This window comes from Ostrea edulis, chromosome 2 (genome assembly GCF_947568905.1).
Source record: "Ostrea edulis chromosome 2, xbOstEdul1.1, whole genome shotgun sequence".
In the NCBI taxonomy this organism is placed as follows: domain Eukaryota; kingdom Metazoa; phylum Mollusca; class Bivalvia; order Ostreida; family Ostreidae; genus Ostrea; species Ostrea edulis.
This window is the reverse complement of record NC_079165.1, coordinates 25,602,257-25,628,610: the sequence shown is the minus strand read 5'-3', so window position 1 is coordinate 25,628,610 and position 26,354 is coordinate 25,602,257. Positions and strand designations below refer to the sequence as shown.

Genomic DNA, 26,354 nt, shown 5'->3' with positions numbered 1-26,354 from the left:
AAACTCTTATATGAGTAGGGATTGTACCAATTATAACATACTTTTTTCAAAAAATCACTTCAACTAAATGTCACAGTGACCTTAAAGTACAGTGCGACACACCTTCTACCTAAGATGCATAAGTTGACCAAGTTTCATGATTCTAGATCAAATAGTTTTCAAGTTATGAGCCGGACAGGGTTTTACCATATTTGGCCATATCTTCTTAATTAAAAGTCACAGCGACCTGGTTTTAATGTGCGACACACCTTCTACCCAAGATGTATCAACTGACAAAGTTTGATTATTCTAGGCCTTATAGTATTTAAGTTATGAGCCGGACACGAAAAAGCTAACAGACGGACGGACAGACGGACGGACATGAAGGCCATAACATAATACGGCCCGTCTTAAGACGGGCGTATAAAAAACAAAAAACGAGAAAAAAAACACAAACAAAAAACTTTGACCCCCTATTGTGGCCCCATCCGACCCCCGGGGGCCATGATTTTAACAATTTAGAATCTGCACTATATCAGGAAGCTTTCATATAAATGTCAGCTTTTCTGGCTCAGTGGTTCTTGAGAAGAAGATTTTTAAACATTTTTCCTATACATTTGTATGTAAAACTTTGATCCCATATTGTGGCCCCATCCAACCCCAGGGGGCCATGATTTTAACAATTTAGAATCTGCATTATATAAGGAAGCTTTCATATAAATCTCAGCTTTTCTGGCTCAGTGGTTCTTGAGAAGAAGATTTTTAAAGATATTCCCTATATATTTGTATGTAAAACTTTGATCCCCTATTGTGGCCCATCCTACCCCAGGGGGTCATGATTTTAACAAACCTGAATCTGTACTATATCAGAAAGCTTTCATATAAATCTCAGCTTTTCTGGCTCAGTGGTTTTGGGAAGAAGATTTTTAAAGATTTTTCCTATATATTTGTATGTAAAACTTTGACCCCCTATTGTGGCCCCATCCGACCCCCGGGGGCCATGATCTTAACAATTTAGAATCTGCACTATATCAGGAAGCTTTCATATAAATGTCAGCTTTTCTGGCTCAGTGGTTCTTGAGAAGAAGATTTTTCCTATAAATTTGTATGTAAAACTTTGATGCCCCCCTTGAGGCCCCATCCAATCCCCGGGGTCCATGATTTTAACAAACTTGAATCTGCACTATATCAAAACAAAAACAAAAAAACAAAAAAACTTTGACCCCCTATTGTGGCCCCATCCGACCCCCAGGGGCCATGATTTTAACAATTTAGAATCTGTACTATATCAGGAAGCTTTCACATAAATCTCAGCTTTTCTGGTTCAGTGGTTCTTGGGAAGAAGATTTTTAAAGATTTTTCCTATATATTTGTATGTAAAACTTTGATCCCCTATTGTGGCCCCGGGCATCCAACCCCCGGGGGCCATGATTTTAACAATTTAGAATCTGCACTACCTAATAAAGCTTATCTATAAATTTCATCTTTTCTGGCCCAGTGGTTCTTGAGAAGAAGATTTTTTAATGGCAATGTACTGAGGGGACACTGTAAAAGCTGGCAATGTACTGAAGGGACACTGTAAAAGCTGGCGATGTACTGAAGGGACACTGTAAAAGCTGGCGATGTACTGAAGGGACACTGTAAAAGCTGGTAATGTACTGAAGGGACACTGTAAAAGCTGGTAATGTACTGAAGGGACACTGTAAAAGCTGGCGATGTACTGAAGGGACACTGTAAAAGCTGGCGATGTACTGAAGGGACACTGTAAAAGCTGGTAATGTACTGAAGGGACACTGTAAAAGCTGGTAATGTACTGAAGGGACACTGTAAAAGCTGGCGATGTACTGAAGGGACACTGTAAAAGCTGGCGATGTACTGAAGGGACACTGTAAAAGCTGGTAATGTACTGAAGGGACACTGTAAAAGCTGGCGATGTACTGAAGGGACACTGTAAAAGCTGGCAATGTACTGAAGGGACACTGTAAAAGCTGGCGATGTACTGAAGGGACACTGTAAAAGCTGGCAATGTACTGAAGGGACACTGTAAAAGCTGGCAATGTACTGAAGGGACACTGTTAAAGCCAGCGATGTACTGAAGGGACACTGTAAAAGCTGGCGATGTACTGAAGGGACGTCCCACTATAAGTACCTTAATGTGATGGTCACCTATACTTATAAAATTCTGAAAGTTAGACGATAAATACCAGTATAAGATGTTACACTTACTTTTTCTACCAACAAATGTAGAAGAGATAAAAGAAAATAAATTTAATTTCTTATTTCATTTGAATGAAATTTTGAAATAAATATATCACCAAGAAGAACAAAATTATCCATTTTACCAGTCCAAGCCTGTACAATAGATGAAGCTTTCTCCGATTAATGTGCAAGTTAAAACTTGTCAATCAAAGCGCCGATTTCCAGAATTTCAAAAAGTTACACCCTGCCCCCAAAGTCAGAGTTACAGTACCGTGTTTTTCTTCTCAGAAAATAAACACACACAATCTCAAGAACCCTTGAAGAGTTACTGTGGTCCAGTAGACCTCGAGTTTTTGAGAGTCACCTGTATATGAAAACATTTTGATCTAACCTGCTAATCTTACAAACATAAGATTTACTTATTCTGAGTAGCATTAAAACAGAGTTCTTGAAATTTCTTTTGAAGTGTCAGACATTTGGTCCGATACTGTTAGAAATAGTGTCAGCCCAAACAAAATTTTGTCAGTCCAGAAAAAAATGCATTGCTTTTGAGGTTTTTATAAATTTTATTAATAATCAACTACATGTGTTATTGTATTCAATCTCCATCTCAGTTATACGTTCATAAATTCTCCTTTCATACCCTTTCGCATCTTCCTCACACTCTGAATCTTCCTCAATTCACTGAGTCACTTTTTTGCTCCATTTCTATCTCATCCTCCACTTCTGTCCCATCCTCCACTTCTCTCTCACCCTCCACTAAAAATTCGCTCTATCCTGTCTATTCCTCTCAACTTCTTTCTCATCTTCCTCTGCAATCGTTTAAATTACTCTCTCTCACTTTGGCCTGGGTGTAGTTGGTCTCGCGACTTTGAGCACATGGTGTCACCTAGCAATAGGTAAAACCGCATCAAACAAAAGCCATTGTCTCCCAGATTCCAGGTTTCTTTTCTCCTCGTAGTTCTTACAACAGATTCCTCATGTTTACGTTTCAATGTCTTGCCGGATTTAGCATCGGTTTGAAAATTTATGGGCCACATGGCCGCCATTTTTCCCGGTAAAAAACGGACTTCGATCCCGATCTTTTATTGGCCATCAGGACCGACAATTAAGTAACTTGTGTCAGACATTTACTACTTTTATCGGATAATCCGACATTACCGATACTTTTCAAGAACTCTGATTAAAATGATCTAAAGCATTCTAAAAATTTATTTGAGAAATCTGTTTCAATCCTAACCTTCTCTGATGTTGCTATGGCCACTAGCGGTCGACACCTGACAAGCCTCAGCATGCAGGCATTGGCTTCCAAACTCCATTCCTGCAATATACATATGCTTTACTTTCAATTCTGAAAAACAGACTGAATTTATATTCTCACTATCTTCTCACTGAAATCACAAAGCTTTGAAACAGATGTAAATCAAGGATACAAATATATAGGAATTTTGTACTCTATATAAAAAAAACAACAACAAAAAACCAAAAAACCTGGCTTTTATGCTTTTTAGATAAATAAACCGTTGACTTACATCTTCTTCTGGTTGGATGTTTGATAGTCGGCCTGTAATAGCCTGTGCTGGCAGTTTAAAAAACTTTGATCTGAAATTCATTAAGTCATGTACATTTACATGCATTTATCAAAATGTTTGACACTGAATGAAAGCACTAATTCAAATCATTATCTCTCATTAACTTGCTGTGTTCGCAGCTTATTCAGTTTTTTCTCTGTGCTTAAAAACCAATTTCAATTTAACAAACCTTAATAAACGTATATTATTTCGATGAACTTCACATGTGTTCCCATAGTCCACAAAGTATACCTACAATAACAGGAATAGGAGTAATGAAACCTTTAAAGCTAGTGTAGCATTCTAATGGTCATCTGGTAAATTACACCATGGTTTACACCCAAGTTCACTCCCAATGAGTATCACACCTACTATGTTCACTAAGTACAACATCCCTCTAATAACACTTAATGAGTATCCAACACTTCGCATATCACACCCACTAAATATCACACCCATCTAATATTACACCCACTAAATATCACAACCATCTAATATCACACCCACTAAATATCACACCCATCTAATATCACACCCACTAAATATCACAACCATCTAATATTACATCCACTAAATATCACAACCATCTAATATTACACCCACTAAATATCACTACCATCTAATATTACACCCATTAAATATCACACCCATCTAATATTACACCCACTAAATATCACACCCATCTAATACCACACCCACTAAATATCACACCCATCTAATATTACACCCACTAAATATCACAACCATCTAATATCACACCCATCTAATATTACACCCACTAAATATCACAACCATCTAATATCACACCCACTAAATATCACACCCATCTAATATTACACCCACTAAATATCACAACCATCTAATATCACACCCACTAAATATCACACCCATCTAATATTACACCCACTAAATATCACAACCATCTAATATCACACCCACTAAATATCACATCCATCTAATATCACACCCACTAAATATCACACCCATCTAATATCACACCCACTAAATATCACATCCATCTAATATCACACCCATCTAATATCACACCCACTAAATATCACACCCATCTAATATCACACCCACTAAATATCACACCCATCTAATATTACACCCACTAAATATCACAACCATCTAATATCACACCCACTAAATATCACAACCATCTAATATCACACCCACTAAATATCACACCCATCTAATATCACACCCACTAAATATCACACCCATCTAATATTACATCCATTAAATATCACAACCATCTAATATCACACCCACTAAATATCACACCCATCTAATATTACACCCATTAAATATCACACCCATCTAATATCACATCCATCTAATATCATACCCACTAAATATCACAACCATCTAATATCACACCCATCTAATATCATACCCACTAAATATCACAACCATCTAATATCACACCCACTAAATATCACATCCATCTAATATCATACCCACTAAATATCACAACCATCTAATATCACACCCAGTAAATATCACAACAATTTAATATCACACCCACTAAATATCACATCTATCTAATATCACATCTAAAAAGGTCACATTTATTAAGTATCACACCTATTGAGTATCACTTCTACTTAGTATCACACCCATCTTATATCACAACCATCTAATATCAAACCCATCAAGTATCACCCATTGAATATCACACCTACTGAGTATGATACCCATCTAGTATCACATCCATCTAAATATCACACCCAGGGTTAGGGTTAACCCTAACCCTAAATATATCACATCCATTGAATATAACACACATTGAATATCACACCAACTGAGTATGACACCCATCTAAATATCACACCCACTAAATATCACACCCATTGAATATCACACCTAATGAGTATGACACCCATCTAGTATCACATCCATCTATATATCACACCCAAGGTTAGGGTTAACCCTAACCATCTAAATATCACACCCATTGAATATAACACATTGAATATCACACCTACTGAGTATGACACCCATCTAAATATCACATCCACTAAATATCACACCTAATGAGTATGACACCCATCTAATATCACACCCACTAAATATCACACCCATCAAGTATCACCTATTGATAATCACACCTACTGAGTATGATACCCATCTAGTATCACATCCATTGAGTATTACACCCATCAAATTTCAGATCTACCGAGTATCATGCCCATCCAGTATCATAGGACATATTCCACCAAATTAGCTTAAATTGTCTGTCAATCCCCCCCCCTTTCCAGTTTTTGGAAATAAATATGCTAATGTCAGGAAGCTTTCATGTAAATGTCAGCTTTTCTGGCTCAGTGGTTCTTGAGAAGAAGATTTTTAAAGATTTTCCTTGTATATTTGTATGTAAAACTTTGATCCCCTATTGTGGCCCCGGGCATCCATCTCCTGGGGACCGTGATTTTAACAACCTTCAATCTGCACTATGTCAAGAAGCTTTCAAGTAAATTTCAGCTTTTCTGGCCCAGTGGTTCTTGAGAAGAAGATTTTTAAAGATTTTTCCTATATATTTGTACGTAAAACTTTGATCCCCTATTGTGGCCCCAACCTACCCCCGGCCGCTATGATTTGAACAAACTTGAATCTGCACTATGTTAGGAAGCTTACATGTAAATTTCAGCTCTTCAAGTTCAATGGCTCTTGAGAAGAAGATTTTTAAAAATTTTCCCTATATATTTCTATGTAAAACTTTGATTCCCTATTGTGGCCCCACTTTACCTCCGGGGGCCATGATTTGAATAAACATGAATCTGCACTATGTCAGGAAGCTTTCAAGTAAATCTCAGCTCTTCTGGCTCATTGGTTCTTGAGAAGATGATTTTTCAAGATTTTCCCTATATATTTGTATGTAAATCTTTGATTCCCTATTGTCGCCTCATCTTACTCCCGGGGGTCATGATTTTAACAAACTTGAGTCTGCACTATGTCAGGAAGTAGCCATGTAAATTTCCACTTTCCCGGCCCAGTAGTTTTTAAGAAGAACGATTTTTCAAGATATTCCCTATATATTTGTATGTTAAACGCTGATCCCCTATTGTCGCCTCATCTTACCCCAGGGGGCCATGATTTTCACAAATTTGAATCTGCACCATGTCAGAAAGCTTTCATGTAAATTTCCACTTTCCTGGCCCAGTAGTTTTTGAGAAGATTTTTAAAGATATTCTCTATATATTTGTATGTAAAACTTTGATTTCCTATTGTGGCCCCATCCTACCCCCGGGGGCCATGATTTAAGCAAACTTAAATCTGCACTATGTCAGGAAGTTTTCATGTAAATTTCAGCTCTTCTGGCCCAGTGGTTCTTGAGATTTTTTTAAATGACCCAACTCTATTTTTGCATTTTTGTAATTATTCCCTTTGAAGGGGGCATGGCCCTTCATTTGAACAAACTTGAAAGGTCTTCACCAAAGGATGCTGGTGGCCAAGTTTGGTTATATTTAGCCCAGTGGTTCTGGAGAAGAAGTCGAAAACGTAAAAAGTTTACAGACGGACAGACGACAGACAGCAGGCGATCAGAAAAGCTCAGGTGAGCTAAAAAGGCTATCATGAACATTAACTGCTGACTTACATAAAGTGATTTACTGTTAAAATATAGATCATCTGCCCACCTCTACATAGTTTCCAGGCGACATTCCAGTAATCACACAGCGATGCCAGTTGTCATCCTCGGGAAATATTGCTGCTACAATGAGGCCCACCGTCACCATTTCACTGGGAATGCTATACTTTAAGCCAAACTCTCCACAATAGGTTTCTCTGTAGATATATTTCAAAAACAGAAAGTCATCTGTTATTCTTTCATGTTTTTATTACAGCCTATGAGCACAGAATCAAATAACTTATGAGTAGTTAAATTTACATATGGCATTTTGTCGTATATACTATAAGAAATGTCTGCATCATGACCTAAGATCTTCAATAATAACGAAGATAAACAAGTCATTATATTTCTTATCTTATTTGCTCTCTCTGTTTGAAGTTTTATCTAGATTTACATCACACTGAATTTCATTGGTTTCTGTTTTAAACAACAGCCACCTAAAACAGAATACTTTTCTGCATCATTTCAAGATCAGTACAGTACCATACCGTGGCTACAACTACTTCATTACTGAAACAACTGGCTTAAGAAATATTTCCTAACAACCCCCAAGTTAACTTTCCCACTGATGAAAGGCTCTTGGAAGGTTGATAATTGAAATTTTTCCCAATCATTGTGGATATGCACAAAATTATTTTAATTTTTTCATGCTAACAATGACAAGAACATAAAAAATTGTTCATCACGTACTCTAAATGATTCATCAGTTTTTCGAGTGCTAGAGAGGTCTTGGTCCCTCGGAGTTGGAACCAGAACTGTCCTGGAGATGCAATATTGGAAACATAAACCTCTATCCAGCTGTTACAGGGAGGAAGATCAACCTGGCTGTAGTAACTGCCAACACCAATGGCATCTGAGGGAATGTTGCTGTCTGTGACTCGTTCACATGGTGGGGACTAGACAAAGACAAAATGACAGAGATAGTTTAAGTGGACATAAAAAATAATCCTTAAACCCAACAAGAGGTCCATGGGCCACATTACTAACCTGAATAACATCACTCACCTGAATAACACATCACTAACCTGAATAACATCACTCACCTGAATAACATCACTCACCTGAATAACACATCACTCACCTGAATAACCTTAGACCCTCTGTTGTTCAACTGCTGTGATTTTAAAGATTTTTCTTATCAATCTTTATTCCCATGAAACATTCTGACCCCATATTATGACCCCAAGCTAGCCCCAAAAGGTCACATTTCAATTGAAAATTAATTCAAATAATAGTCGTCTCTGAATAAAACAAGGTATGATATCAAAGATCTTACCATAAGAAATCTTATACAAAACATGAAAGCTATACCTTAAATAGTTCAGGAGATATTGAATAGGTCAGATTTTTATTAAAAGTAGGTAAAACTTCCAGGTCAAAACTTCCAGGTCAAGGTCAGTCTTCACGAAAAACTTTGTGAAGCACAAGCCCTTCAGGCCTCCCAGTATAATGATTTTGCAAGCCCGAACAATATTTTACAGGCCCAAAATGTTTTTTTCTAATTTGATTACTTGTCATTTACAAGGTGTTGCATGCTGATTCTACACTATAGATACATGTATGTTCTACTGTAGGAAAATACATATTAATATTTTTCAACATATTAATCTCAAAGATACCACAACAGCTCATGTTCTACTTTGTTTTGTAAACACCACATACAAAACATTTTGTTTTCTCCAGAATTAAATCTTAGCAAAGGCCCATCCTTGGTCCCATGCGGCATGAATTTTCGTTTCTCTTTTCTCCTTGTACGACCGTGTTTTTTTAATTTGGATCTGATGGTTGTGATTGCGAAATACGCTCGTGAGGTCTGGAATTTCACGGATGAGCCCCCTCCCTACACTGACACTGGAAGTTAATGTAAAATATAGTATGTGTATTTTTCATACATGCACATACTATATATTTACATTAACTTCCAGTGCCCTTGCCTCCCTATACTTCAGAAAAGGCAGCATGGTTGATCGTTTTACGATGCGAATCCTGACAAAGTCTGAGTCAATCTCACGCTTTATTTGTAATATATACAAAACATACAATAAAACATTTACAGGCCCGCCGGACTCCTGGGTTAAATATTTTTAGAAGCCCGATCCTGATTTTACCGGCCTCGGGCCACCGGTTAACGTCGAAGACTGGGTCAAATCCCAAAGTATAACAAAACCTTGCCATAAAGAATTTATACACAAAATATCAAAGCCCTATCTTAAATAGCAGCAGCTCAGGAAATATTGAATTGGTCAGGGTTTTTTTTCAAAGTATGTCAAACTCCAAAGTCAAATCAAACCCCATTGTGTAACAAGGTCTTGTCATAAAGAACATATATATATAAAATCTGAAAGCCCTGCCTAAATAGTTCTGGAAATACCTAATAATAGATTACAATTTCTTAACAGTTGGTCAAACTCAAAGTTCAAGGTCACAAGATCAAAGTACATGATATGAAATGAAAGCCCTTGCCATATTAAATTTATGTACAAGATATGAAAAATCTACCTTAAATATATACATATTTCTATTAATATTTCTATCAAAAGTAGGTCAAACTTCCAGCTGAAGGTCACAAGATCACACACCATTGCATCACAAGAGCTGCCAACATTATGAAATGGAAAATAGTAAGGCAGGGGTCAGGGCCCCTGCCGCTGGAGATCTTTTATGAATAAAGATGTCACCTGAGCAATTTTAGGCATATTTCAAATTCAAATTTAATGAATTTTGACATACTAATTGTTAGGCATTTTACAACTGCAGGTAAAATATATCTTTTATTGATTTTATTTTCTAAACCTTGTGTACAAAATCTTGTTACATTAGTATAATATATAATTTTACAGTTACTGTGTCAGTTATTCTGGCAAGTGTTTTAATGTCATTTTTCCCACCATGAAAAATGTTGAAGTTTGTCAAACAGATTGTACACTTATCATGCAAACTTCTCCTTTCTGGCTTTGAAACGAATAGATGTTTACAGTGTACTTGCATATTGTTCTTTGAATTTCTGGCTCCATTAGGTTTTCTTCTTTGGGGGAGTATCGTTGTTATTTCCATCAATCATGCATGCCTTACGTTTAGTAGCAGCTGCCATATTGTTTATTTCAAAGCATTAAAATGATCGAGATTTTGTATACATATAGTCTATGCAAACAACGTAGTAACGATTATGGCTTGTTTCTTATAAAAGTAAAAACCAATGACGGACAGCTCTAAAACTTTCGAAATGTCAAATAAGTGAAAATCGGAAGATGTATAGTGAAATCGTAAGGCGTATTTTCGGCCCTAAAATCGTAAGCCTTACGTCAAAACCGTGAGGGTTGGCAGCTCTGCATCACATGAAAGGTCTTACCATAATGAATGTATACACAAAATATGAAAGCCCTAGCTTAAAAAGTTCAATAGATTTTTTAAAGATTTTCCCCATATATCAGCATATAACACTTTGCTTCCCCATTGTGGCCACACCCTACCCTACCTACCCCCCCCCCCCCCCCCCCCCCCCCGGGGACCATGAATTGCACAAACTTAGATCTACACTATGTGAGGAAGCTTTCATGAAAATTTTTAACTTTTCTGGCCCAGTGATTTTTGAGAAGATTTTTTTTAAATGATCCCACCCTAATTTTGCAAAAGTAGGTCAAACTTCCAGGTCAAGGTTACAAGATCACACATCATTGCATCACATGAAAGGTCTTATCATAAAGAATATATCTACAAAATATGAAAGCCTAGCTTCAATAGTTCAAGAGATTTTTTAAAGATTTTCCCTATATATAACACTTTGATTCTCTATTGTGGCCACACCCTACCCCCGGAGACCATGAATTGCACAAACTTAGATCTACACTATGTCAGGAAGCTTTCATGAAAATTTGAACTTTTTAAAAAAAGATTTTCCCTATATATTCAAATGTAAAACTTTAATCCCCTATTATTCCCCCATCCTACCCTAAGGGGCCATGATTTAAAAACAAAAAGCCCATGGACCACATCGCTCACCTGAGTCACCTTGGCTCATATTAAAAGATTTTTCTTATATATTCGCATGTAAAACTTTGATCCACTATTGTGGCCCCAACCTACTCCCGGGGGCCATGATTTTTACAAAATTGAATTTGCAATCTTACCCCTGGGGAACATGATTTTTACAAACTTCAATCTGCACTATGTCAGGAAGCTTTTGTACAAATGTAATTTCTTTAGCCCGATGTTCCTTAAGGAAAACATTTTCAAAGATTTTTTTCTATTTATTAGTTATGTAAAACTTTGATCCCCTATTGTGGCCCCAACCTAACCCTAGGGGTCATGAGTTTAACAAACTTGACTCTGCATTATGTCAGGAAGCTTTCATGTGAATCTAAGCTTTTCTGGCTCAGTGGTTCTTGAGAAGAAGATTTTTCAAGATTTTCCCTATACATGTATATATGTAAAACTTTGATACCCTATTGTCGCCTCATCTTACCCCCGGGGCCATGATTTTAACAAACTTGAATCTGCACAAACTTGAATCTGCACTATGTCATGAAGCTTCCCTGTAAATATCAGCTTTTCTTGCTCAGTGGTTCTTGAGAAGAAGATTTTTATAGATTTTCTTATATATTTGCATGTAAAACTTTGATCCCCTATTGTGGCCCCATCCTACCCCCGGGGGCCATGATTTAAACAAACTTGAATCTGCACTATGTCAGGAAGTTTTCATGTAAATTTCAGCTCTTCTGGCCCAGTGGTTCTTGAGAAGATTTTTAAATGACCCAAACCTATTTATGCATTTTTCAAATTTGTGATTATCCTCTTTGAAGGGGGCATAGCCCTTCATTTGAACAAACTTGAAAGCCCTTCACTCAAGGATGCTAGTGGCCAAGTTTGGTTATATTTGGCCCAGTAGTTCTGGAGAAGAAGTCGAAAACGTATAAAGTTTATAGACAGACAGACGACGAACAACAGGTGATCAGAAAAGCTCACTTGAGCTTTCAGCTCAGGGAAAGCTCAGGTGAGCTAAAACGTTTACAGACAGACGGACGGACAACATGTGATCATAAAAGCTCACTTGAGCTTTCAGCTCAGGTGAGCTAAAGAGTCTGTTTCCTTAGGGATTAAACAAAAATTCATTTCAACAACTCACAGCAATAGCCGGTGGCTGATATGTGGCTTCCCTTGGTTTGAGGAGGTTTGTTCTGGGTGGAGATCCATCATCAATGGCATACAGGGAAATGTAATCTGTACAAAATACATAATCACATCAATCACTATCTCATGCATTAATTAACTGATCAACAAGATTTCTACCTTACTACATAATAGGGATGAACCAATACCATATAATGGGTAATATTGGCACAATTGATATTTGGCTTTCTTGGCAGATGAAAAAAATTCATCAAAAATAAAAGCGCTAATATTTCTTTGCATATAAATGATACACCTGTTAAATGAACTTGTGCCAAAAACTTAAAATGCTAAAATTTAAAACTACTACTTCAAAAAACTTGACATGTCAAATAACCCCCACTCCAAAATTACCCAATATACAGTAATATAAATATGTATCAATATAAATTAAAATGCATGTATCAAGTATCGACGCATCAGCTACGATACATAAATGACTTGGTAGATTCCTTCATATATAGTGCAAGATAATTTTGATTCAGATCGATTTCATCAATAAAATTGCAAATGACAGCCTAGTTTGAATGTACAAATATAATTTGATATATAAACTCTAAAGATAAAGGAGCATGATGTGCGCAGAGAGAACAAATCTGACTTCCCAGACATCACAGAACTACACACAATGCAGGAAGTCAGTCTGAATGTGTCACATGAAGTTCTTTTGGTTTAAATTCTACTGATCAACTTCAGCAATAAGTACGGGTTGATAGATGTGATATTAAAGTACAGCTTACTCCGGATATATTAAAATTCAGGGGACCAATCTTTTTCTTTCAATGTAACCGAAGTTCAAAATAAGCGAAATCGGAAATGTCGACCATATCGGAGGCTTCATTTGGCATCTCAATCCCGATTACGAAAGCAGAAATATGAATTTATTACATTACAAAATCTACAACATTTAGATTATTGATTGAATTTAGTCCACTGAAGATTTTTATTTTTAAAACAATATGTAAGTTTTGTTAACTTTTGATTCTTATTGAGCTAACCAAGAATGAATATTTCAATTTCCGATGTCTACAAAACTGCCGTCGTCTACTTTAGGTAGCGTCTGTACATAATCTTTTTATTATATTATTATTAAATTTACACATACAATTTCAAGGTTGTTTGTACGTCACATTTTCATCCGGAATTTCGTTTTTGCTTCCGTCGCCGATATTTCTCTTGCAGTATGTACATGTATATAATATCATAGGTAAGTCTACCCTGGAAACGATCGCCGTGAAAACGTTTGACACACATGTACTTGTATGTCTAACATCAGAATTTCAGAATCATTTTTTTAAAAAATAAAGTTCACTAACATAAGCAAGTGGCATCATGTTTTCTGTAAAGACATTGTCGTTGTCAGCGTCAGATGTTACAGACTTTATTTGGAGATTTTAATGTGAACCCAATCTTTCAAAAACTATTTTTAATGAACTGTGATAGCGGTAAGGTGTTTGAAATTACTGGGGTTAAGCAAAATAGTAATTTCAAATTTTGACTTCAAATTCAAAGTCATCAACTTGTTAAAGAGTGATTATACCCCACTGTTATTTTATTCCTATAAAAACACGCAATGAAAAGTAATCCATGGGAAACCAATTAACTGACACCTACCTGTGTAATTATGAGGCCAACAACCTGGACAACTACTATCACAGGTGACTTCAATATAAGCGTTATAAAAACAATATATTATCTACTCAGGGGACCGATAATTGATTTCAAAATAAGCGATATTTCAATATAAACGATTTTAATTTAACCGATATCTTAAAGCAAAGAAAATAAGAGACTGAGAATGGGGATTTTGTTTTACTTCAAAATAAGCGATATTTCAAAATAAGCGACTTCAATATAAGTGGATTAAGCTGTAGATGGAATTAAGGAAGAGACTTATCCTTGCAATGTTACTGTAGTATACATGTATATACATATACGGGACAAAGTCCCACTGAATTCCAACCCAGGATCGTATTGTAATTCCAAAATGACAAGAAAGAAACACGGTTTATAATCTATCAAAGGAAACATGCAATTAGAAGTCTACAATAGATACATTTTCTAACCCCCAATAACTGAACATAATTCCTAGTGTATTTAACAGAAATGAATGAAGAAAAAGTAAATACCTTGAAATGGCCAAGAAGGGAAAGCTCAGTCTGCAGACCAACAAAGAAAAGGCCCTGAGTTTAAGTAAACGGCCAAATTTATAGGGCTCAGAACAATAGAATTTAAATTACAATAGAAGATACTTGCGATAAAATAAGAAGGACTTGGATAAGTATATAACAACCTGGAGAAATGTTCAGTTTACTACATTACCATAAAGTGCCCCAAGCTCCTTTTTCATGTCTTACAACTTTATCTTTTTAATAGTTTTATCATATGTATTACCTGATCTACACAGCCATTCTGAAGATATGAGTGTAAACTTTGCAAGCTTTTTTGGGGGGAATACTTAAATTTTTTCTGTTGCTTAAGTGAATATGCTGATACCATTTTCTTTATAGTAACACTTACACAATGACTTAAGTGAATATGCTGATACCATTTTCTTTATAGTAACACTTACACAATGACTTAAGTGAATATGCTGATACCATTTTCTTTAAAGTAACACTTACACAATGACTTAAGTGAATATGTTGATACCATTCTCTTTATAGTAACACTTACACAATGACTTAAGTGAATATGCTGATACCATTTTCTTTATAGTAACACTTACACAATGACTTAAGTGAATATGCTGATACCATTTTCTTTAAAGTAACACTTACACAATGACTTAAGTGAATATGTTGATACCATTCTCTTTATAGTAACACTTACACAATGACTTAAGTGAATATGTTGATACCATTCTCTTTATAGTAACACTTACACAATGACTTAAGTGAATATGCTGATACCATTCTCTTTAAAGTAACACTTACACAATGACTTTAAGTGAAGTGTACTCACTATTGCCTTTGTATTCGAATCGTAGGACGGTGTCTGCCATGGAGAGAGCAAAGCTCTCAATTCTTGTAAATCCCAGCTTTTCCCATTCCAGAGATTTGCCCGTTTCTTCCTACATTTAAAGTAATCATGGTAACAAATGCAAACCACTATGTATTTTTTCTAAAACACAGGTTAACTTGCATGCTATAGAAAATGTTAAATAAAATACTAAATACATACAGGTTCTTCCTTAAATCAATATCACTCAGAAAATAATATCCAGCTGGATATCATAAATGGTTATTTTATTGAATAATTCCAAGCTTTTTGATTGGTTGAGATTCATCAACCTGGAAAAAACTAGGAGGAATTGTTTTAGCACACTGATGTCTCTCCTTCCATTGTCCATAGTTTTTAAAACATTTTAGGGATCATCTACAAAGTGGAGGAGTAAGAGTTACCGGTACAGTACATAACACAGTCTTCACGAAAACCCAGTGGTCCAAAGACCAAGGCCAATGAATTTAAAGGTCGGGTCAGTGAAAATCAAAAAAGTCTGATGGGCTTGTAGACTTCTGGTAAGTCACATTAAATATAATGTTGGATATTCTACTCATCTTATTTGCATAAATTTACCATCAAAATAAAAATAAATCAATAAATAGCAAATAATTTGATTGGACATTGTGGTTTATTTGTTAAAGTATAAAACAATGACTATACTTGTAATTGTGAAAGGTAACTTGTACATAAATCACATTAATATTCAACAAGCAACTTGCTAAAACCACAAAAAATGGCTGTGTTCTACATCACACCGCACACCGTTAATTGCATTGTCCAATTAGAATGAACTTTGTCAGTTGCAATTATCTCTTATTTTATGCAATTTGTACAGTTTGTAGAAATAATCAATCATTTGCATTGATGTTGGTAATCACTTGGTAGATAAGATTACTTCCTAAGTAGCTGCAATAATGTAGCCCTATCCAATTTTTTTTAATTCTGACGTTTTCGGGATAGGGCTACAATTCCATACGATCTCTGTAATGGTGCAAAATAATTTTAAGAATAACCGATAATAAACTGTGTATTAGTCCCAAATGTTGTTTACACAAAAAGGAGTACCAACTTTGTGCTCGGGCATGTCTAATAAAGGTGTTTTTCATTAAATATAATGTACAGCATGCAAAATTCTTGGTCTGCTCCGCCATGCTTGTTATCGCGAAATCTCGTAGGTGGATCTAATGAAAAACCTAAACATTGACAATCAGCGCGAAAATGTAGTTACTCAAGCCACTTCGACAAAGAAAGGAAAATTATATTGTTGCAGAAAGGATTTACACTCTGCTTGATATTAAATTCAAACCTTTTCAATACCGACGAAATAGCTTTCGCCTCCATACTTGTCCATTGATGTAAATACTACCTTATATGGCTTATGCAAATGACTTGACAATCGGAAGTTGAAACTTCAGTACATCAAACATGGCGCACAAATATGAATGGAGAAATTGGAATTTATCGAAATTGTTGAAAACGGTAGAATAGAGCCTCACAAATCTTAAGTTGCAGGTTGTAAAATTATATATTGACTAAGAAACATAGAATATCATTTTATTTACGTAAAGAAAGTCAGGAAATGTTTAGAATGAGCGCAAATGTTGCGGGAGTGAATCACTCCCGCATTTGCACCATTACGGAGATCCTAAGGAGTTGTAGACCTCTCCCTAAAAAAAAAAAAAAATTCAGAGAGGGCTATATTATTGCAGCTACTTCCTAAGGTGCACTCAGGCTGTTTTCCAAGTTTGTGAAAAATACATGAATTTGTAGTCTTGTTTGCACATACACTGTACCAAATATCAAAGGCCTAGCCCAGAAAAAATTCTATCATTTGACCTTTACATAAAATGTCAAGGTGGAAGGTCATCAAAAATGGCACGCACCACCTTTATATGGTCAAGACCAGAGGTCCTCGAAAATGACACACAACACTTTCTTATGGTATACCCTCAAACCAAATATTAAAGGCCTATGTCAAAACAAATAAGTAATGGCCTGGACAAACTTTGTATGAGAAGCGGAAGAAGAATTCACAGTAAAACAATGTCTGTCCCCCTTCTGGGCAGGGGAGACAAAATTAAATTTTATGTTCACATCCACATGCCTTCGAGGTAAATATAACACTTGATTTTTCCAACATCAGACTTGGAAATAAATAGAGAATTTCAGAAGTGATATCATTGGTCATCACGTCTTGGTCATTCAATAAAATCTTACATCTTTCGACTAAGTCTTGCACTCTAGCTGTAAACAAAGATGACCAACGAAGTATCATTTCATAAGCTCTAGTAGTCGGTTTCGATCTTTTAAATTATTTAATCAACTCATAAAACAATTATTGATATTTTCTTAGTCTATACAATGCTTCATCTACCCTCAAGTTACAATATTCACCTTGCCCTAAGGGCTCAGTGATATTGTACTTCTCAGATAATTAAAGAATCGTACTGACAAATAAATGCCAATAATTGTATAATAGGGTCATGAAGGTGATGTATCTTATGATCCTTACACAAAAGCTGCTATCATAACAGTCAAAGAGAGTAATAAGGTGGGGTATGCAAGAGATTATTTGAAAAGTAACATGACATTGGGGCAATTTAAAGCACTTTCAACTTGATAACTTTATAGCAAGATGGAAGCCGTTATAGGGCTGAAACAATACGCCCCTTTCATGATACGATACATATTGCAATAATTATGCCTCGATTCAATACGATACAATTTACAGAGGAACAATTTAATTACCAAGATTCACAATCATAATTTTAAAAGCAATATGTTTCCAAACAGCCAAATGGTAAGATGCCTGTTGCCTCTGTAGTTTAAACTGATGAAGTTCATTATTATTTTCATCAGACTCAAGGCAAACAACAGTCTGAATGCTAATTGACGTTATTTTGTCCCTCATGCAGGTAAAAATAATAAGTACAGGGCGAGCCTGATGTATTTTACTGAACCCATTTATAATCAACGTATCGAACCAAAAATTGAGGCAATGAATCGAACATTGAATCGAGTGTTTATATTGAACAGTATCGATATTTCGGTAAATCATTTCAGCCCTTGCAGCCAAGGGACATAATTTTGGTTAACTGTTAATGTAATTATACTACATCATGTTCAATATGCCCTGTGTCACCTGAAACACTCTACCAAGGTCCTGTAGTCTTACTCCCTCAGGATGGGCCTGTAAAACCTGGCGAACGGTTTCCTTGAAGACACTGTCTGCATACAACTCACTGCTGTGTCTCTGGCGGCCTGATGCCTCATTCTGTTCTGCTTTATCTAAAACAACATGTTTGTAAAACACTATGTGTGGCACTATTCATGTGTGGCAAATTGAAATTGATGAAAGACCTTGACCTCTAGCTTTGACTTTGACCTTTCAGCATGAAGTCACTATCTTGTAAAGTTCAAAATTTAAGACCAAAGTTCGAGTTGTGAACAGACAAAGATAAAGACAAAGACAAATCAAAATAATTTCTACCAAAAGCACATGAAAATGCAAACCAAAGATAGTTATGATATGGAATAAATCAAAACATCCATAGATTTCTTTACCTAATTGTGGAGGGGAGGGCAGTCTTTTGTCAAACAATTTCCAGTCTCCCTTAGAATGTGGTCTTTCCATTCTGATGACTTGTGTCAATGCTGAACACAATTCTATTATACTAGTGTAACCATGGTCCAGGGGTTTTAGCTCTTTATTGAAAGTCTCCTAAAACATAAGCTATAAGCTCAACAATCGATCGTATCATAATTCATTTTTGGCAAACAAATAAAATTTCAATACCTCCAATATCCATCTAAGAATTCTAATAAGTATGTATTGCCTATGCATGTTATTGTATTAATTTACACTGCATTGTAAGTAATCATCCATTCTTTACTCTACTTGTCAAGTAATACAGGACTTGGCTATCTAATATAACAAACTTCTTAATAATGCATTACATACATGTACACTGTTGATGAATTGTAAATTGAAGTACCTTGTAAGCTGCTAGTAGTTTAGTAGCCCAGAGTCCCTCTGGCTTTTCACTTAAGACCTGCAAATGTAATAGATGAATGTATACTGGAAATCACTGTTTATATGGAAGAACTTCATTTTCACTCTGCAAGGTTACTTTGACATAAAAATGAATAATTTTGTGTTCACACGATGTTGAACAAATTAAATATACATTGAATATAGAGCACTTGGGAATTTTTTATGTATTTGAAGAAAGCCAGGAACCTGTTGAAGTTCATACAGAAGTTGATGACTGATGGTGCTTTCAAAGTCCACACTGACATCTGATGAGAATGTCCCAGAGCTTTCCTCACTCTCATACCGTCGCCTTGGTTTAGGGCCATCATTCTGTCTGTTTAAACAACTCTTTTTCTTCCCTGAAATGCATGTAATATTTTATTAATTGGCATTAAGTGAATTAAAACAACTAATTTTGCACCACTCTGCAAAGTTATGATTTTTAATATGAAATATTTGGTTTGGAGAATCCGATCCTAAAGTTTTGATCAAGCTTCCAATTTTTTGAAAGGGCTTTCTAGGTAAAACTGCCCCTTCATTCAAAACAAAAGCCTGTTCAATCACTTAAGATACAGATGATATGAACTTGATTGTATTTGCACTTAAATAATAACCCAAAATTTTCTCAATTTGTATCAATACATATCAATATTTCATGGTGTCAAATTAATGTGTTTTAAATTTGTTTTTCTCTTTTGGCAGGGAATCACAGGTGCCAGTCGTGTTGCCAGAAAGAAATTGAAGTGTACACAACGGGGGGGGGGGGCACCTTCAGGTCCCCTGTGGGTCTAGGGCTTTGCCCTGGTGGGGGCGCAGGCACTTGTTTCATTGATTTCGTAAGCTATGCTATTTAATAATGTGTTATCAAATAGCATAGCTTATGAAGTCTATGTAACAAGCACCTGTGTAGCTTATGAAGTCTATGAAACAAGCACCTGTGTAGCTTACGAAGTCTATGAAACAAGCACCTGTGTAGCTTATGAAATCTATGAAACAAATGCCTGTATAGCTTACAAAGTCTGAAACAAGCACCTGTGTAGCTTACGAAGTCTATGAAACAAGCACCTGTGTAGCTTATGAAATTTATGAAACAAGTGCCTGTGTGGCTTACGAAGTCTGAAACAAGCACCTGTGTAACTTATGAAATCTATGAAACAAGCACCTGTGTAGCTTACAAAGTCTCTGAAACAAGCACCTGTGTAGCTTACGAAGTCTATGAAACAAGCACCTGTGTAGCTTATGAAATCTATGAAACAAATGCCTGTATAGCTTACAAAGTCTGAAACAAGCACCTGTGTAGCTTACGAAGTCTATGAAACAAGCACCTGTGTAGCTTATGAAATCTATGAAACAAGTGCCTGTGTGGCTTACGAAGTCTGAAACAAGCACCTGTGTAACTTATGAAATCTATGAAACAAGCACCTGTGTAGCTTACAAAGTCTATGAAACAAGCACCTGTGTAGCTTACAAAGTCTATGAAACAAGCACCTGTGTAGCTTATGAAATCTATGAAACAAGTGCCTGTGTGGCTTACGAAGTCTGAAACAAGCACCTGTGTAGCTTACAAAGTCTATGAAACAAGCACCTTTGTAGCTTACAAAGTTTATGAAACAAGCACCTGTGTAGCTTACAAAGTCTATGAAACAAGCACCTGTGTAGCTTATGAAATTTATGAAACAAGTGCCTGTGTAGCTTACAAAGTCTATGAAACAAGCACCTGTGTAGCTTACAAAGTCTATGAAACAAGCACCTGTGTAATTTACAAAGTCTATGAAACAAGCACCTGTGTAGCTTATGAAATCTATGAAACAAGTGCCTGTGTAGCTTACAAAGTCTGAAACAAGCACCTGTGTAGCTTACAAAGTCTATGAAACAAGCACCTGTGTAGCTTATGAAATCTATGAAACAAGTGCTTGTGTAGCTTACGAAGTCTATGAAACAAGCACCTGTGTAGCTTACGAAGTCTATGAAACAAGCACCTGTGTAGCTTATGAAATCTATGAAACAAGCACCTGTATAGCTTACAAAGTCTGAAACAAGCACCTGTGTAGCTTACGAAGTCTGAAACAAGCACCTGTGTAGCTTACGAAGTCTATGAAACAAGTGCCTGTGTAGCTTACGAAATCTATGAAACAAGTGCCTGTGTGGCTTACGAAGTCTGAAACAAGCACCTGTGTAACTTATGAAATCCATGAAACAAGCACCTGTGTAGCTTACAAAGTCTATGAAACAAGCACCTGTGTAGCTTACAAAGTCTATGAAACAAGCACCTGTGTAGCTTATGAAATCTATGAAACAAGTGCCTGTGTGGCTTACGAAGTCTGAAACAAGCACCTGTGTAACTTATGAAATCTATGAAACAAGCACTTGTGTAGCTTACAAAGTCTATGAAACAAGCACCTTTGTAGCTTACAAAGTCTATGAAACAAGCACCTGTGTAGCTTACAAAGTCTATGAAACAAGCACCTGTGTAGCTTATGAAATCTATGAAACAAGTGCCTGTGTAGCTTACAAAGTCTATGAAACAAGCACCTGTGTAATTTACAAAGTCTATGAAACAAGCACCTGTGTAGCTTACAAAGTCTATGAAACAAGCACCTGAGTAGCTTATGAAATCTATGAAACAAGTGCTTGTGTAGCTTACAAAGTCTATGAAACAAGTGCCTGTAGGCCCAAAGGGGTGACATTTGACATGATGTTGTTAATGATGATTTGAAAATCAAAAGGACTTTAAATCTGATTGAATGTCAGGGATAGACATTAAGTTTACTTCTTACTTGCCCCTCTGTCCTCATGAAAAACTTAGTTGTCCGAAGTATTTTAGACTCTAATTAGTCTGTCAACCAGTAACTCTAATTATATCTCTTTGTCAATTGGTGATACAGTACGATCTACTAGAATGGGCTTTCGCTGTAAGCTGATGATTTGGTAAAAAAAAACCACAGCAATATAGGAGTTGGACTTTATATTCTAATATTTTGTATTCATCAAGCTTAACACAATTATTATGATAATCACATTTCCTACTCAAATGATCACTTGCCCCATCGAGCAAGTGTGTATTGAGTTTCACTTGTCCGAACTGGGTTTTCACTTGCCTCGGGCAATTGGACAACCTTTAATGTCGATCCCTGAATGTACATTATGATGTTGATTAAATCATAAATCGGAACTATATAATGCAAAGTAATTTTTGAGGCACTGATATTTTAACTAGAGATTTTTCTCTCTACAGCAAATCATGTGCACGCTGCTATGCGCCTGAGTACTATTAATAATAATTTCAACAAGATGTGTTTGTGAAACACAAATGTCCCCGATAATGGCTAATTCCGAAGATGGCCAAGGTCACAAGGACAAATATCTAGGTACCAGTAGAAAGATCTTGTCACAAGGAATGTTCATGTACAATATGAAAGATCTAATATTTACCATTTAGAAGTTATGACCAATGTGGAAAAAAAAATTAAAGTAGGTCAAATGTCAAGGTAAAAAGGTTTAGTACCAGCGGAAAGGTCTTGTTATAAGGAATACTCATGTGAAATATCAAAGCTATCACTTACTGTTCAAAAGTTATTAGCAAGGTTTAAGTTTCAGAATTACAGAATGACAGACAGGACAAAAACAATATGTCCCCTGATCTTCCATCTCGGGGGCATAAACATACAAAATTTTACAGAAAAGTATGAATGGGGATGTTTGATACAGGATCTTCTTTTAATGTACAGCGACTGACTATACATGTACCCGGTAAATACTGGGGTAACACTTTCAGAGCATACAGTGGATTTACAGGTCCATAGTTCTTGCAATGTTCTACCTCTTCCTACACCCTGTGACTGAGATGGATTTATCTGTGGCTTAGGTTGTACATTTCTCATCTCTTCTGCAATTCCTGATGGAAATGTTGAACTAAGACATGGCTGTGCATTGTTCTTGTTTTCTGAAGACCTTTGTCTTTCCAGCCTTGGTGGTAAATTTGGCTGATATGACTTGTGAAAAGGATGTTCTTTAGACTGCTGTGGCCAATTATCTGCAAATTAATGAAATCATGACAGATATAAAAAGTTCTTAACATCTTGAGAAATGGTTATTACCTTGTATTCTATAACCACTAGAGAGATAAAAATGAAGACATCTTTCTTATTCATTGATTTGAAATGAGTTACTGATCCTGTTATACTTGTTCTGGGTACAGGTTTATCAAATCAATGAACATTTCTTCAAAGTGTGTTGTTTAAAACAGTTGAATGCAATTTCCCCAATTTTAAACTTACTAGAACTACTGGCAACTGGACACACACGCACTTCTCCATTCTGCAGCTCCTTAACTTCCAAAATATGTGGCACAGTCTGTAATAATTCTTTCAAAGAAGAAAACCCTAGTCTGATAGGATCAATTTGAATGTTAAACCTTTTAGAGAATGCAGCATCAAAATGTGTAAATGGTAAACCATCTGGATACGATTTAAACAGTTGCCCTAGATGGTGTCTTATGAAAGGTGGCACAGTAGGAAGAGGTCGAGGATGTTGGGTTTTGTGTCTCTGTGGCGGAGGGCCCCCTTTTCTGAGAGTAGCCCATTTGTTTTTGTTAGCAACTTTCTGTTTAGAAACAAGTTTTTGGATGTGAGCCGTATTAGAATCAGCAATGCCAGCAACACACATCACACCTTTCCTCCATGTCACATGCAGGGCATCTGGCATGTCCTTGAGAAGATCTTCCAGAGTGACGTATCCCAGTGCCCTATAGGGAATCGGCTCCATAATAAAGTCATGGTAGTCACGCTTTAATTCGTCGATTGTCAGTGCAGCTGGTGCAGACAGAAGCAGGGATCTAAGATTCTTCTTAACATCTTCTTTCTTCAGTGCTTTGCTACTCATATTTGTGGAATCAAAATATATGCAATTAGTCTCTAAGCCTAATGAAATTTCTGCAAAGCATGTCGTTTACTTGCACTTCTGCATCTTTCCCGCTGTTTGTCGTTGCATGTGCTCTTAGTATATCAATGCGAAACTAATGGCAAAGTGTGTCTAACATAAATCAGTAATAATGTTCAAAATGTATATACCGTAAATGCACAATGAATCATCTGGGTCTGTTCCGAATATTTTGGCAAAAAATACGAAACAATGCAAAACTTTCCCCGAACTTGCGTTTTCGCAATAGATGATTTTCGCTTTCGTTCATATGCCCTGATTAACGTGATATTTATTATACGTGACACGTGATACACAAAAAATATGTCTTCTTCATTTGTAAATATTCATTAAAATATTTATTATTAATACGCGCATAAAATATTATTCAGTGTAACTATATTGTATTCCGGAAATATTTTTTTTTTACAATTTTCTTTCTCTCTTTTTATTTGAAATAACAATAAATTCTGAACCAGAAACCATTGAGAATTTCCGAATAAGTCATGTTATTTTGCAAGTGGAAATCCACAGTATGGGGTATGCTTAGATTACCACGAGCATTTCAGGCATTGAAGTGGAATTTTTCTAACATACGGTTCAATTATTCCATACTGAATACCGCTTTTAGTTTCAATCGACAACGGGTGAAAAATGTATCGGAAAGGTATTCAATTCGAATTTTCTCGATGTGTTATACAAGTCTAGGTATTTCGAATTTCCTCGAAAATGAAGCATATAAAGTATATAATTATACACTCATAAGTAGCTAAGTAACGCACAAAAAAAAAAAAAAAGCTGCTTTTCAACAATTAACAGTAACCTTTATTTTATTTCTTAGAATTGTTCCTCTGAAAAATGGCACCTACAGACTTCTTGGAACTGTTGCATTTGTGAGTTTGTTTAGTGCGAAAGAAAAGGATCCAGTCAAAGAACACATTCGAGCAGGGCATATTGCAGTAGCACGCGAGGACTACAGGGAGGCAGAAAATGCATATCACTTGGCATTACACACGGCACAGCAGCAATTTCAGGAGAAAAAAATTGACAAACGACAACTAACGTTAATTAGAATCTATGCTTTTGATGCATTAGGAAACATTGCTCTTAAGACAGGAAACCTGGAGAAAGCTGAGAATCTATATAAAGAGACACTAAAAGTAGCAATACACAATGAATTTTTAAAACAGACAGACAGTGCAGTGATCGAGATAAGCATGCGGTTAGCAGCTATTTATGCGATGATGGGAAAAGAGGAGGAGACCCACTCTGGTTACCAGTTCTGTATCAAAACCCTGGAGGATAAAATTACAGAAAATCCAGATGAAAGCCCCAGTACATTTGGTCTGCTGGGAATGTCCCTGGAAAGTTATGCCAAGTATCTTCTGAAGTCTAAACAGTTTGATAAAGCTTTGGGATACCTTCAGCGTTCTGAAGAAATTGTTATGAAATATCTAGGAGAAGAACACCCACAAAGGATTGTGGTTTTGAATGATATCGCTACAATTTACATTGTAAAGAATGACTTGGTGAAAGCAGAGGAGATACTGAAAAGAGCTTTAGCTATTGGGCATGCCAGTAAGGATCCAACATTACCGGTTTTGTATTGCAATTTAGGGGCTTTGTATCTAAGACAATCTAAAATAGATAAAGCTCTAGAAAATTGCAAAATGGGTGAAAAGCTTGGAGGAGAAATGAGGAATCCTGAAGCAGTTAAAAAGGCTAAATTTTGTATCGGGAAATGTTCCCAAAAATAAATTGTGTATTAAATCAATTTCAATATTTTGGTTTTAGGAATTTGAAATAAATATAGTGTTGTAATTTCTTCTTCAGTCTATAACAAATAGTAGAA

The 26,354-nt window shown here is 36.0% G+C and overlaps 2 protein-coding genes across 3 annotated transcripts in view; one reads left to right on the top strand and one right to left on the bottom strand.

The window, feature by feature from the left end:
• LOC125679040 (tudor domain-containing protein 5-like) overlaps positions 1-24,831 on the bottom strand; it is a 65,362-nt gene extending 40,531 nt beyond the window's left edge. The window contains exons 1-13 of the mRNA XM_056156505.1: positions 23,863-24,831; positions 23,406-23,618; positions 19,793-19,944; positions 19,548-19,604; positions 19,117-19,273; positions 18,695-18,840; positions 15,511-15,619; positions 12,503-12,597; positions 8,071-8,276; positions 7,388-7,535; positions 3,940-4,001; positions 3,711-3,780; positions 3,419-3,499 (exon numbers count right to left, since the gene is read on the bottom strand). Of these exons, the coding sequence (XP_056012480.1) occupies positions 3,419-3,499; positions 3,711-3,780; positions 3,940-4,001; positions 7,388-7,535; positions 8,071-8,276; positions 12,503-12,597; positions 15,511-15,619; positions 18,695-18,840; positions 19,117-19,273; positions 19,548-19,604; positions 19,793-19,944; positions 23,406-23,618; positions 23,863-24,466 (2,100 nt within the window). The 5' untranslated portion in view covers positions 24,467-24,831. The remainder of the gene's footprint in view (positions 1-3,418; positions 3,500-3,710; positions 3,781-3,939; positions 4,002-7,387; positions 7,536-8,070; positions 8,277-12,502; positions 12,598-15,510; positions 15,620-18,694; positions 18,841-19,116; positions 19,274-19,547; positions 19,605-19,792; positions 19,945-23,405; positions 23,619-23,862) is intronic.
• Positions 24,832-24,936: 105 nt separating this feature from the next.
• LOC125679050 (tetratricopeptide repeat protein 19, mitochondrial-like) lies at positions 24,937-26,323 on the top strand. 2 transcript variants are annotated; one of them, XM_048917960.2, is made up of 2 exons: positions 24,937-25,042; positions 25,344-26,323. In XM_048917960.2, exons 1-2 carry the CDS (start codon positions 25,038-25,040, stop codon positions 26,257-26,259), a joined length of 921 nt encoding a protein of 306 aa, XP_048773917.1. In that variant the 5' UTR covers positions 24,937-25,037; the 3' UTR covers positions 26,260-26,323. The 2 variants fall into 2 exon arrangements, with proteins under 2 accessions (XP_048773917.1, XP_048773915.1); XM_048917958.2 differs by having other exon boundaries at positions 24,980-25,169.
• The last annotated feature ends 31 nt before the right edge of the window (positions 26,324-26,354 follow it).